The sequence below is a fragment of the Pinus tabuliformis genome, chromosome 7, assembly GCF_031772625.1.
Source record: "Pinus tabuliformis cultivar Carrire ecotype Pingquan chromosome 7, CPIR1, whole genome shotgun sequence".
In the NCBI taxonomy this organism is placed as follows: Eukaryota; Viridiplantae; Streptophyta; class Pinopsida; order Pinales; family Pinaceae; genus Pinus; species Pinus tabuliformis.
In genome coordinates, this window is record NC_142293.1 from 313,073,897 (window position 1) to 313,088,929 (window position 15,033).

Genomic DNA, 15,033 nt, shown 5'->3' on the forward strand with positions numbered 1-15,033 from the left:
GAATGGCTAAGGTGGGATCATCACCACCAAAACCAATCAAAAGAAAAAGGGGTCTTAAAACCCTTAGAACCTCAACTCACAAAACAAAAAAGTCTAATCAACCATTATGAGAATAATGATTCTTCTCTCTTATTTATATACTCTCTTGGGGTCTCTTCTCCTTATTTTAATTTGAGGGATTACAAGTTTCTCTCCAATTAGCCCAAAGTTTGGCTTCCTTCACAAGTTTTGCCCCAATTCACCTAATATTGCCCAAAAGTTTTGGAAAAGGAGATATTGACTAGGGTTAGATAAGCTACTTTGTCCTCCTTTAAACAATTAATTAGTAAATAGCATTACCTACAAAAACTTATACTAACCTTGTTCTGTGTTAATATAACACATGTTATTTGAATGAGGAAAATCACAAAAAAAAAAAAAAAATAATGACGTCCTTGTCTATAACTCAATATTCCATCAACTTCACAACTAAACACAAACGCATGCAAAACGAACTCTTTCATCACTCTATTTATAAATGATGTTATCTTAACTTTTACATTTCAATCATAAACCAGCTAAAGTTATATTCCATCAACTTCACAACTAAACACAGACACATGCAAAAGGAACTCTTTCATCATTCTATTCATAAATGATGTTATCTTAACTTTTACATTTCAATCATAAACCAGCTAAATAAAGACACATTGGTAAAAGGAACTCTTTCATCATTCTATTCATAAATGATGTTATCTTAACTTTTACATTTCAATCATAGAGCATGCTTCTCAATATGATAACTAAATGTCAATATTAATGTGGACCCACCATTACATCCAAAGAGTGGGTAAAGAAATCGATGAAGAAAGTTGAAAGAAATAAAGTAAATAATTAAAATAGCATTCAAGTTCTGGTGTCATTTCTGGCTTATAATTCAAATGATTATTGGTCTGTGGTTTCATACCTATGAAACCCACGTCAACTTAGCGGTTTTAATCCAAAACAAGCATTCAAACTTAGCGGTCTTAATCCAAAGCAAGCATTCAAATTAATTTAAAATTCTCTCTAGAAATGCGGAGAGATTGTATATATGTATAACAAAAAAAAATGATCACTTTATTATGATAATTATCATCTAATGTAGCACGAACACACTCGAACCAAAAATATCCAATGCTCATATGGCATTGAATTACATTTTTTCGTAAGAACCATGCATGACGTAGAACTCGCATTCAAAACCAATTTTATGGACTATCATTTGAAGGAGAGGTACAAGTATATTAATATCTATGCTGATAATATTACAATAATACATGGCAAGACTGATGGTTCTCATGGATTCCTGTAATACCTGGGCATTTGCCTGGTAAAATTACAAGGACATCAGTTCCTTTCGGACCTCAACCTTTAATTATTGGCTTTAATTTGCTTTATATAAAAGGTTTTGAGTTTGAGCTTACGTGGTAATATTCGCAACAATAATATTTTTTGAGTTTGAACTTACGTGGTAATATTCGCAACAATAATATTTCCAAACATTATGAAGTCCATATTTATGAGAATAGGCTGAAACAAGGAAAAAGTCAAACGCCATTGTTATCCTCTTCAGGTGATAAAATTCTATAATATTTGAAAAATTATTGATTGCTGCAACTAGCCAATGTTGATTTATTCAATACCACCCTTTAATTGCAATTCCTTTCTCTGTCCATCCCTCTCTATCTATATATAACGATAAGGAATATTTTCCCTGCTTGAATGCACAGAAAGTTCCAAAGCTTCAGAACAAGCTAACCACTTCAGTGGTATGCCCCACAACCTATACATATCACTAACAGGAATATGCTCCAGGAGTAATCTTGAAGGGCCGGATGCCCAAAGCTGGCACAAATATAAATTGGACAGTTTGCCATACAATGCCTCTGCATCGATGAAAACGACTGCCACTCTAATAAACTGCAAGCTCTGCTATAGCAGAAAACATCCCAGACACCAAGCTTCTGAGTTAATAAATACCTGAATAGAAAAAGGGTGGGCATTCTAAGACTACATGTTATATTTCTCATTAATGGATATTTTTATTCCTCGGATGCATCCTTTACATTTGAGGCCTGGTCTGCACAACATAGATTTCACCATCTTTTACTACACCTTCAACATCCTGGGGAGATCCATAAAGTTCCTCGACTGCATGTCCAACTTGAGCAATCTTTGATAGTATGGACCGCCTAAAATTGTGATCCACGACAAGTGGATCTGAGGAATAATCGATTGTTCTTTTCTCCTCTTCATCCATGGGAACACTGGAATTGACATGAAAAACCCCAATATCAGAATATAACTATTCATATCTGTATTAACATACATATATTCCATATCCAGTTTGACACTTATTATTCAAGACGAGTACCGATGAGACGAAACATATGTCAAATAGGATATGAACTGAAAATGTTGGTATTTTCTGTAGCCTCATGATGACAAAATTCTCTAGACACATATGGTAACGATATCCACATTGGAATGTATATAGCCTTACATTGTGTTCAAATTATAAATGTTTTTTGAACTTCAATCAGAAAGAATGAGATCTGATAATTGTCTGAAACTGTGTATCATTTCCCATTGCATTAATATATAAACGTTGATAGTCATTTTTACCATCTATAATTTCATTTTTTGATTGGAATCTAAACACAATCCAATACAAATTGCCTTCATTTATGCTATTGACAGGACAAATTTACCAACTAATATCAGGAAATATGGTGTAAAAGATATATTTTCCAACAAGATGAGAAAATAAAGGCCATTTTGAACACTATATCAGGATCCCATATAACTCGTATATCAGAAATGGACAAAGCATACTCACCTGTCATAAAGACCAGCACCTGCATAACCCTCTAGATCTTCACCATTTGAATCAGATCTGAAGATTATAGACTGTCTGATGAATAGTCCTATCGGTTTGCTGGGGTAGCCCAATACCTGGAAAGCATGTAATGAGAAAAAGATCCCACACCAAGCAGAACTAAAAAAGGAACTCAAAATATGTTGTCGTCAGGGTGGTAACGTATCAAAGCTTCACCTTGACTTGATTTAAGTCTGTCTTCTTAGTAACGAAACTCATAGCTCGACCAGGGTAGGCCCCAACTAGTGTTTCTCCCAAACCTTTTACAATCTAGAGGACAACAACCAGATGAGAGAAAGATAAGCATATTACAGCTTAGGTCTTAATACAAATTTGTATAGAACTCTTTCTTGGATGTTAGAATTTACCTCGGCGTAAATCTCAGATGAGTCTCCTGTTGATGGGTTAGTAGTATGAATGACAAATGCATAGTCTGCACTGATTATTTCTTGAACCAAAACAGCCATACAAAGGTCACTATGATCTATTTTTGCCTTTCGTGTACTAAAATACGCTCTTTCGTTCCACTTCGAAGCCCAAACCTGAAAGGAACAGACCAATATGAATATAATGACACAAATATGTGAGCAAACTAATTTTTACACTTTAGAAGATGTCATGAAACATAGAGCAGCCACTGCCTCTAGCTTAAATGCAAAATGGATAATATACATATTACACACATATATAAACGCATTTTGTATTACACCACTGAACAATAGAGAATACATGAAGAAGCATACATCGTAGGGCCAAGGATTTTGTGCATTTTATATTACATCACTACACATTAAGAATACATCAAGAAGCATACATCGTAGGGACAAGAAGTGAGGCTCGTCCTTACAATATAATTTACCAATTCAATACAAAAACAATTTCAACATTTTTCTCATGATGTCCAAAGAGCCTGATTTATTGGAAACTTCCTTAATAAGGCATATTTAACAGACTTCCATTCATTATACTTAATTTTTATGATATGCATTAGAATTTAAAACAAGACTCATCGTTACTACACAATCATATAGTTTTGGCCAAATAAGTAGCTTTAATTATTACATTGTTATCTATATTTTAGGACGAAAGCTCGATTTTCCTTGATTATTATTTATATTTTAGGAGGAAAGCTCGATTCTCCTTAAATAGTTATTATGACTTCTATATAAGAAAGTTTTCAACAATCCATATTTATTCTAAAGTCTAAAAATATTGGTAAGTCTTACTAATTCTTAAAATACCAATGCTAAAATGTTTGGAATTTTTTTATAAAAATATTCAAATTTCTAAGAATTTTATATAGTTTCTAAAAGAATTTAACAATTTATGGAATAAATACTTCTATTCTATAAAATTTGAATAAATTATTTTAAAAGATAAATAAAAAATTAAAACATGCAAATTTAGTTCCTAAATTTTCTATGCCCCTGAAGTGGGTACTCCATAAAAGGGATGGCCCAATGTAAGTACACTCAAACAAAGATGGAACATTCCCTAGTGTGCCCCCTCCCCGATTTTGGAACATCCTTTCAATTGGGAGACATCCACAAGGAGGACGATTCTCTGACCCCCAAAAAGTCCAAAACAAAAGAAATCTAGAATTAAAAAGAAAAAAGACCTAAAATACCTGTTAGGATCACAGAGCACCGAGAGAGATGGTGGTGTCTAGACTCTAAAGACACCATTGTTTGATCTCACTAGACAACAAAACAATTTAACATTAATTTTCCAGTCTTTAAATAGGCTACATTAAGAGAAAATACCATGGGCAAAACCATGGGTGCTCGTATCGCTAGAGCTTGAAACCACCTGTGACTTGACTGAATCAAGTTTATTCGAACAACCCTAACAATCACTCCTTAAACTTGACTCCCAAAGATTGACCTAGTCCCAATCATCAACCTTCTCATCTGAGTTTTCACATTGACCTCTCCAAGTGGTCCATTCTATAGCTTGATAATTCCATGCACCACTGCATTGCATATATGCCTGAGCAAGCTCTTAAGGCCTTATAACTATGCGTGCTCCCTCGTAACATGTATGCCTGAACATCAAGTCTTACAACTTCCTAAGGAATGCCTTGGACCAAAAAATCCTCAGGGTATTACATGTCACACACACTAGCTCCTTCATTAAACTTCAGCACTCTTTACTCCATCTTCATCCTTTTCATCCATACGAACACTCTCGGTTTCTTTATCTTGCTCGATGCATACCTTGACCTAGGCTTTCTTTTTTCACTATTTGACCTCTGTCATTATATCTCATCAGATCCATACCTTGATATGTGCTCTCCACACACTCAGTCCAACTCTTTTTCATCACCCTGCATCATTTTCAACCTATCTCTTTTGCTTTGTCCAACCAAAACTCTATCTCTTTTGGTTTGTCCAACAAAAACTCTCTCTATCATTGCCTTGAGTCTTGAATGAGGCCATCAACACTTCGCCTTCACATGACACTCCATTTGAGCCTATTGCAAGAAGCCATTTCATTATGTATTGCATCTCTTCCCATTTTCACACACTCTTGAACCAAAAGTTGTATTGACATTTCTAGATCTCCAAAACAGTGAAAGTGTTGCAGGTATCTCTTAACGGCAAGGGCTTTGCCTGCTCAACCTAATGTATCCTTTTGCACTCTCCGAACTTGATGCTTCCCAACTATTTTTTATGTTTTTGCTCTAGCGCACTAAACTAGCAGGCACCCACTAATCATTTTTTTTCTTCTCATGCACAACTATAGATCAAATCAATCGTGAACAATAAATCTTCCTCGGGCCTCAACTAAATAGATTGACCATGGCCATGATCCTCTCCAACACATCCACCAACTACAGGTACCTCTGCTTCTAGGCCTTGGTTCACTTGCTAGCCCTCTCATCGTGATGACTTTGTTGATCACATGTTGCACTACGTGCCCACCACTTCTTGCAAGGCATTCCATCCTCGCTCGTTCTTGAGGCTCCAGCCCGCTGTGACAACTATCAACATTTCCACAGTTGTGCAATCCCGATACATCCTCATTCCACGCAACTTTTATCGCTTCAAAGCCAGTGAGACCGCCTTAGCATAGCAGCTTCTCTCTTAGCTACTTCCCTTGCAGCTCTTACCAGAGCCTTTTCCTGCCTCTGTGGCTCTCTTGCTCTGTCAGCGTCAAGTGCAGCTTGATAGGCAACATCTTGTTCTTCTATCAATCACTTATCATGCTTCTTTTCTTCATCCTCCTTGCTCTGCTTGATTATGTCATCTATTATTTTAATGTTATTGTCATTTCTTTACCAGCGCCCACACTAGTCAGATGATCTAGCATCTTCCAAGGTCCTGTCAGAGGTGCTTCACGGCAGGCCTCCAACCAAACATCAATATTCCAAGGCATCCAAATGACTGTCGGCCTCACTGCTCTGCTTGTTGAATGCATATTCACTATTGCCTACGCCTGAAATAAAATCAATGCGCTCTCTCTTCTCTAATATCTGCTTCGTTATCATCGTCTGTCTTGTTAAGCTTCAACCCGATGCTACCAAAAACTAACAACATCGACAGGTTGTCCTCCGGATTGGAGGAAGAGTTTGCCATGATCGTCGAGTTACCTCCAAGGGTGAGGTGGGGTCATCTGGAGTTGTAGCCCCAGAGAGCTACAAGATGGGCAGGATTCTTGAGGAGGTCCACCTTATGAATCAATAACTTGCTACGGGAGCCCAAGACATGCAGTAGCAGGATGGATCAATGGCAATTGGTGCAGTCAATTGCCAGAGTGACAAATGCAGTAGCTAGTAGCAGGTCAGAGACTGAGCAGAGCATAGTAGAGTTGGCAGCAGCGCAATTGGCACAGTGCAGAGTCAACAGCATCATTGAGTCTTCAGTGACAGCGCAAAGGCTAGCAGCAGTCAGAACTCGGTCGACAGATGCATCATATTGACCATAGTTGGTTCAGTATTTTGGATGCTTCTTCGTTGCAGTTGCAGCAGCAGCAGATGAAGAGGGTTGCAGTGTAGATGCAGTGTTCAGCAGGGCCAGTAGCAGCATAGATGCAGCAATCAGAGTTGCGCAGTGGTTGGTGGGAAGTAACAACCAGACATCAGCAGCGCAGCAGGAGATGGTGCAGAGATAGAGTGATGCTTCAATGGGTAGCAACACTAGAGCACATTCCTCGCTAAGAGGGAGTGTTGATTTTTGTAGCATCCGATGTGCTCTAGCCTCGAGATTTTGAAGAGAGGCTAAGACACAATCATTCTCGAATATCGTTTGGGAAAATTCCACCTAGAGATGATTTAATACTTTTTTAAATGGTTTCTGATGTCTGAACTTAGGAAATATGGTTAATTAAAGGGTATTAATTAAATCTAGTGTGAATCTTCTAGAAAAATACGAGGATTAACTCCCAATTAATCTTAGCCTTTGATTATAATTTAATTTTGGTCGTTGGAGCTCCAACGAGAGATTATAAGAAGGAGCTTCATGGGCACTTGGAGAACACATCAAGTGAGAGAGATCAAGAGATCGAATTTCTCAAGAGTAGCAACGCTGAGTTGCCGAAGAGAGATCAAGTGATTTTCTTGCAGTGAGAGGTAGGAATAAGTAGTTCAGAGAGTTTTCCAGATCCAAAGAGTACAAAGCAGAGAAGCCATAGAGAGGTTCAGAGAGGCAGCGCAAAGCTTCAGAGGGAGTTCGAAATTCAGTTCGGAGAGTCAAGATCTAGTGCCAGAAGTCGGGGTGTGAGACCAGAGGGCCAAAGGGTCGAATTTCCAAACAACGGGAGATTAGAGGAGGAGGCGACGCTGAGCCCAGAGATTGTGACGCAGGTCTGCGTATGTTGACGCAGAGGCAGCGTGGGGCTAGCCTTCTAGGATACATATAAAGATCCATAGCTATGCAGTGGCAGAGTCCTTTGTAGTGGATCCTTTCATTGGGGATCGAGAGCCATGTCCAGTAGCTACGCGCAAAGGAGCCAGCAGCGACGCGTAAAGCAGGCTAATCAGCACCAAACAGGCTATTGGAAATGATTATATAATGGAAAAAAAAGACATGGCTCAATATCCTCCCTCTGGTGGGAACGAGGGTCAAATGGTAATATACTAAATCTTGTTCGTTGTATCGGGGACGTTGACCTTGTCCATTGTAACAAATAAATAATTACTTGAACCTAGAACTGGATCCACTGCCCTCACCCCAGTCAGTCAGTTCGCCCCTTTCTGTTAGTCTTTTTCTCTACATCTGCATTCGCCCCTTTCCTCTATATCTGGTACCTACCTTTCTATCTGCTTTCTGTTGCTTCTACCTCCAATCCTTTTGGTCAGACGGGGGTGCGGACTGTACGCCTTCTAGAGCCTGATCATTGTCGGATCACTAGTAACAGGGTGAGATTTTTCTCACTAACTCTTTGCCAGTTTATTCTCTATATCAAATTGCCAGTTTGGGCATCTAACGATTTGTACTCATAAACTAGTGCATAATAATAAAACCCTCAGTTGTTGCACTGGTTTTCACAAGTTTGGTTTTTCCGGGGACATTGTCCAAAAACAACTATGTAAATGTGTGTGTGTGTTTATTTCTCTCCAGTGCAGTATTTTAGTTTCCGCAATATTCATTTTGTGTAGGTTGCAGTGTATGTATTTCGATATTCACTGAAGAAAACTGCAAGTAATTGGTTTAAGGGAATTTAACAAATAGGATAAAAATCATCATTTTATTGCAATTGGAATCGGGTCACCGGTTTTTCACACACATAGTTGGAAAAGATACTGCCCGACAGATGTGGGAAGCACTAGCTACATTGTACGAAGGGTCTTTCGAGCAGCGGAAGATGTATCTTTTGGAAAAGCTAAGATGCACAAGGATGCAAAAAGGGGAGCGTATAGACCCCTTCCTTACTAGGCTTCAGGATGTCCGGGATCAACTGTCTTTAGTAGGTTTAGCACCCCAGCCTACACAGTTTGTACGATTAGCTCTAAACAGCGTTTTCGAAGGGTGGCAAGTTTTCGTCCAAAGTATCCTGGGTAGAGAAAAACTGCCAGAGTGGGATTGTATGTGGGTCGATCTGCAGCAGGAGGAGATGAGGCGAGATCTGGTGAAGAGCACCATCAGTGGTGCTAGCAGCAACAGTGGGATGAAGCAAGTAAAGGAAGAGGAATATGCAGCCCTCGCATCTACAGGGTAGCAAGAGCAACGCAGGAGGAAGAAGGACATTCCAAGATCAAGTGCTTCAGGTGTGAACTTGGCCACTACAACACTCAATGTCCTCTCAAAAAGAAGGACAAGGAGGAGAAGAAGGATTTGCAGGCTGCATCCACTAAGATTGACAGGTTGTCCTCAAGATTGGAGGAAGAGTTTGCCATGATCACCGAGTTACCTCTGGGGGTGAGGTGGGGTTATTTGGAGTTGTATCCCTAGAAAGCTACAGGATGGGAAGGATTCTTGAGGAAAGTCCACCTCATGAATCAATACCTTGCTACAAGAGCCCATATCATGCAATAAGAGGATGGATCAGTCGCAGTTGGTACAGTCAGGTGCCAGAGTGACAGATGCAGTAGCTAGCAGCAAGGTCGGATATTGGGCAGCGCAGAGCAAATTTGACAGTAGTGCAGTTGGCACAGTGCAAAGTCAACAGCAGCACAAAGGCTTCAGTGATAATGCAAAGTCTAGCAGTAGTTAGGACTCGTGAAATAGATGCATCATACTGATCACAGTTGGTTTAGTAATTTGGATGCTTTTTCGTAACAGTTGATGCAGTTGCAAAAACAGCAGTTGGAGAGGGTTGCAGTGCAGATGCAGTGTTGGCAGCAATTCAGCAAAGTCAGCAGCAACATGGATGCAGCAATCATAGTTGCGCAGTAGTTGATGAGCAACAGAGCCAAACATCAACAGCGCAACAAGAGATGGTGCAAAGACGAGTGATGCTTCAGTGGCTTGCGGCACTAGAGCACATTCCTTGCTAAGAGGGAGTGTTGATTTCTGTAGCATCAAATGTGCTCTAGCCTCGAGATTTTGCAGAGAGGCTAAGACACATGCATTCTCCAAGACCCAGAAATAGTTTGGGAAAATTCCACCTAGAGATGGTTTAATTAAAAAAATTAATCATTTTTAATGTATTCCTAAGTCTAACTTTAGGAAATATGATTAATTAAAGGGTATTAATTAAATCTGGTGTGAATCTTCTAGATAAAGACAAGGATCAACTCCCAGTTAATCTTAGCCCTTGATTATGTTTTAATCTTGGTCGTTGGTGCTCCAACGAGAGATTATAAGAAGGAGCTTGATGGGCACTTGGAGAACACACCGAGATAGTGAGATCTAGAGATCGAATTTCTCAAGAGTAGCAGCACTGAGTTGTCGGAGAGAGATCAAGTGATCTTCTTGTAGTGAGGGGCAGGGATAGTAGACCGGAGGGGATTTTTCCAGTTCTGGAGAGTGCAAGGCAGAGAAGGCAACGAGAGGTTTAGAGAGGCAGTTCAGTGCTTCAACGAGAGTCTGTAATTTTGCTGGGAGCAGTCAAGATTTAGTGCCAAAAGTCGAGGTGTGAGACCGAAGGGCCAGAGAGTCGAGTTCCAATCAGCAAATCGATCAACTAGAAGGGTGACGCAACTCCTAGAAGCTATCACGTAGTGACTACATGACTGCGCAGTGTTGATTTGGGGTAGCATTGAATGTGCTCTAGCCATGAAAATTGGTGGAGAGGCTAAAGCACATGAGATCTCCAAGACTCAGAAATGGTTTGGACAGATTGTACCCAGTTTGGGAGATATTAAAATAATTAATATTTTTAATGGAGTTCCTAAGTCTAAACTTAGGAAAAATAAAATATTAATAGGTATTAATATAAAACTGGGTTAGAAGGTTCCAAAAGTCATGGATCAAGCCAAATCTAATCTTAGTCGTTGATTAGAGATTTAATCTCGACCATTGAAGGACCAACGAGAAAAGTATAAGAGGAGGCTTGAGGGTCAGTTGGAGAATACACCAGAGTGATCAGTCATTCATTTTGCTAGAGGGGGGTTGCTAAGCAAAGTTGAATCAGTAATCAGCGGCGAGGGGCAGTAAATACGAGGCAGAGAGGCAGAGACAATACTGAGAGACCAGCGCAGAAGCAGAGAGAGTGAGAGCAACAGCGAGTCCAGGCTACATAGAGCAGCGTAGAGGCCAGAGGGACTGCGTCATCCACGCAGAGGCTGTTGGAGTGACGCAGCAGGTCCCAGAGGCTGCGTAGTGCCTCAGAGGGTTGACGCGGAGGGTCCTAGGGTTGACGCAGGTCAGCAAGAGGTTGACGCAGAGGCCAGAAGGGCCAACGCTGAGCTTCAGTTGCGCCGGAGAGGGTTTCGTGGGAGAGGTTTTCTGAATACCTGTTTCCGGATATAGAGGTATTGTTGCCGTGTATTTTTCTCTGTCAGATGAACCGGTTAGGCACCCAGTTGTACTCAGAAAGACTGCATAATAATATAAACATCTGAATAGTTGCACCGGTTTTCTTGCATTGGGTTTTTCCTGGGACATTTGTCCAAAAATAACGTCGTCACTTGTGTGCTTGTTTTCTTTCAGTTGATGATCTGTAAATGTTGTGACTGTATTGTGTTTATTTTGGTATTTAAATGTTTTAAATAACTTGTTCGAATTTAAACAAGTAGAAGAAATAAACCAACAAAATAAAGATTAATTTTCTAACGGATAGACTTAGAAAATTCAACACGCAGAGGGAGCGTGGGGCCAGCCATCCAGAGCCTGGATAAGATTCGGATCGCCAGTAACAGTGTGAGAATATTTCTCACTACCTCTTTGCCAGTTTATTCTCTGTATCGGATAGCCAGATTGGGCACCCAATGATTTGTACTCAGGTTACTACTGCATAATAATAAAACCCTCAATTGCTGCACCGGTTTTCCCAAGTTGGGTTTTTCCGGGGACATTGGTCCAAAAACAACGGTGTAATTGTGTGTGTGTGTGTATGCAGTACTTTGTTTCCACGGTATTTTATGTTGTAAAGGCTGCAGTAGATTTTATTTCGACATTTACTGTGTAACAATGTAAATAACTTGATTCAGAAATTAACAAGTAGGAGAAATTTAATCAGTTGCTGCAGTAGGGATTCAGGTCACCTAATTTTCACATTCTGAAGTTTGCATTATTTCCTCAAAGCTGCATTTCGAGAGAACACAAAGGCCTAGTTGGGTTTCACAATACCTTTCGCTCAGCCAAAATATCAGGGTTATTTCCAGAATTCATGCACTAGGAGCAGTTCAATCTCAGGCATGTTGTTATCACTTAAAGCTGGCTTTAAATCAGTTAATAAGAGGCCGAATTACCACTGAGCATTTCCAGAATTTTGGGCACCATGAGAGGGTTGATTTCCTTCAGCATTGGGGCTGAGTTTAAACTAAGGAGGCTGAATTCACCTTGAAAGGAAACTGAGCTGCCTGGCCTTTTACTGGGTCGAAATCATTTTATACCTGGGCCGAATTTGCAACCCACGAGTTGGGTATTTCAGTGAACAAAAGGCTGTGTACAACATTCACAAGAGGAGGGGCCAAGTACTCTACCCTTTTGAGTCTAGACAGCGTATCAGGGGGTCATTCTCCGTTGAACTTTGTGGTTCAAAGACTTCTGGAAAAAGGCCAAGCTGTTAGCCATGCTATTGATGATCTCTGTATATGTTGCAGACTATGGTTGCTGATATTTCCTTGCTCGTGGACTGATATGAGGCTGTCAAAAGGAACGAGTTCTCAAGGACTGAGTTGTGTATTGTTCCCTCATATTAGCTTGAGTTCCAGTCTGTTATTTGTTGAGAAGAGGGATCAATTTCAGTAGCAATTGAAGGCTGATATTTCAAGGGAACTCACCGCTGAACTAATCAGCAATTAATCAAGGGAGCTGAAGTGTACATTTCGGGAGACAAGTACCAGGTTCCTCTTTATTTCATTCACTGTATCATTGTTGTGGGGCCAATATAATGGTGGTTTATGCTCAGATCTTTTGTTGCTCACTTCTGTATCAGTCTTGAATATAATTTTTGGGTTTTATATATATCAGTCCAGCATTTGAATGTGTCATTTTGGGCATATGTTCATTGTATAAGTTTACTTGGCAATAAACTACTAGAACAACATCTACAGTACTTTGAGGCATTGTTTGGGTTTATGAAATTACCACTTTGTATCTTACCAGAGTTAAATACATCAAAATCACACCTACAGCAGTATGCACACAACATGTTTGACAAAATGCCTCACTGAACAAATTTGTTAAAACTCAGAAAACTCAGAGGTCGTTTTGAGAAACTTACAAGAAGGATATTACACCTCACAACAAGCATAAATTATCTGTAACACTACTTGATCGTTTTTCTGAAAATTAATAACAAGATCTTTTAATAAACCATCTTTAATAATTAGTAAAATGACATTCAATGAGGTTATTTTATTTTTTGAAGTAGTTATTTGATTGACTCTACACAATGAAAAGTGACTTCAATATTTGAACTTAATATTGCTTTGAAGAAATCCAAAGTGTTATTGCTTAAACTTTTCCTTTTGTAACACTTTCCTTCCTTCTTTTGTATTTCTTTCCTTTTGGTATTTGGGAGTTTCCGTGGCTCTCCCAGGCTACTTTATGACTCGCAGTACTTTTTAGTCCTAATGACCTATTTTTTGACCTATTTCTGGTCACTGATGGACATTAGTAAACTTATCTCATCTTAAGAAGAATAAAATTTTCCATGGATATTTTCTTTGATTTGTCAATAACGATGAGAGCAACCTGATCTGATATGCTGGCCCTGTTATCACGGGTGGGAACTTGGGAAGAGAAAGCATAACCTTGTACAGTATTGTGTATTTTTGTAATTCTGTAGCATAAGTCTTAGTTTTCCACAAATAAATAAATAAGTATACAAGCCTTTAATTTTATTTTACATTTTCAAAACATTGATAGGTTAAAGTGAAAAGCTTTGTTAAATATCTGTTTTCAAATAAATATCTATTTCATTTGTTCAGCTTTATAAATATCTACTGGATAATATAAGACGTATTGTTCCAAAAAAAACTATTGTTATCTCAATTACCTTGTTCTTCTTATTTATTTTAATACCAGCACTTGAGGCGGTACCAGCTATGACATTTTTAGATTTACAATATCTTCAGCATTCAGAACAGAAACTATTTTTTGTATTCTAAAATCGCCAACCTCACCCTTATAAGAGGTGCATTCTTGCCAACTGAACACAAGTCCCTGGGACATTCTATACGTTACGCCTGAGGATAACTGGAATATTATTGCTCTAAATATTAGGAGCAAGGATAAGTGTTAAATTATCATTGTGATTCAATAAAAACTGAAGAAGTTGAACAATTCTCACCCTTTTAATCGCCATCCAAGCCTGTAACCATCGCTCTTCACCCTCCTCACCAGGCCAAGGCATATTTGCTCTCTGCATCTTATCTTTCAGTTCACCCACCTGAAGGTGAAAGAAATTAATGTTATTCTTGTAATAATGATTGCAACAATTTCTCTAAAGCCTCGATAAAGAAAAACTGGTAGCTTGATAAATAACAAGTCTAATTCTATCTCTTGTAAAGTCGTCATCCTATACCAGCACTGTTCAAAGTTGTGGAGAAATACTTATTAGCAGATACCGGTGTTATATTATGAATGGAATTTGCTATCCAGTAATAATGAATTAAATCGGTTTCACATATCCATGCCAAATAATGGGAAAAACTCCTCACATATGTACCACACAAGCTCATGTATATTGCTTTTTAAAGGTACAGAGTATACCAATTGGGAAGGTGCATTCATTTGCAGAACAATTTCTCGAATTTTGTGGAGTTTGCTAAAGTCTCCTTTGGCTACAAGTTTGTCCAGAGCTTCTATTTTTTCAGCAACACCCTGCATATCCATATCATAATTAGAATTATTTACAAAAAACACCAGACTATTCAGCTACATAGCTTTTCAAAGCATCGAATTCTAGTTAATCTCTGTTTACAGGCTCGTGCTTAGCTTCTGTTATAAGGGAAATAAATAAACAAATACATGGCCTGTGGAATTCCTGTCAGCAAGTGTCACTATAGAGTCTATAGTACTTCCAATGAAGTATTATCTTGTTGTTTCATGGCTGCTTTTGCTAAGTAATTTTCCATGGTC

General features: G+C 39.0%; 1 protein-coding gene across 3 annotated transcripts in view; it reads right to left on the reverse strand.

Moving 5' to 3' along the window:
- Positions 1 to 1,595: 1,595 nt before the first annotated feature.
- Positions 1,596 to 15,033, reverse strand: part of LOC149247167 (alpha-glucan water dikinase, chloroplastic-like) — a 174,452-nt gene continuing 161,014 nt past the window's right edge. For all 3 annotated transcript variants that reach the window (XM_089458137.1, XM_089458135.1, XM_089458136.1), the window contains exons 29-34: positions 14,665 to 14,775; positions 14,243 to 14,341; positions 3,268 to 3,441; positions 3,077 to 3,169; positions 2,861 to 2,976; positions 1,596 to 2,288 (exon numbers count right to left, since the gene is read on the reverse strand). In XM_089458137.1, the coding sequence (XP_089314263.1) occupies positions 2,084 to 2,288; positions 2,861 to 2,976; positions 3,077 to 3,169; positions 3,268 to 3,441; positions 14,243 to 14,341; positions 14,665 to 14,775 (798 nt within the window). In that variant the 3' untranslated portion in view covers positions 1,596 to 2,083. The remainder of the gene's footprint in view (positions 2,289 to 2,860; positions 2,977 to 3,076; positions 3,170 to 3,267; positions 3,442 to 14,242; positions 14,342 to 14,664; positions 14,776 to 15,033) is intronic.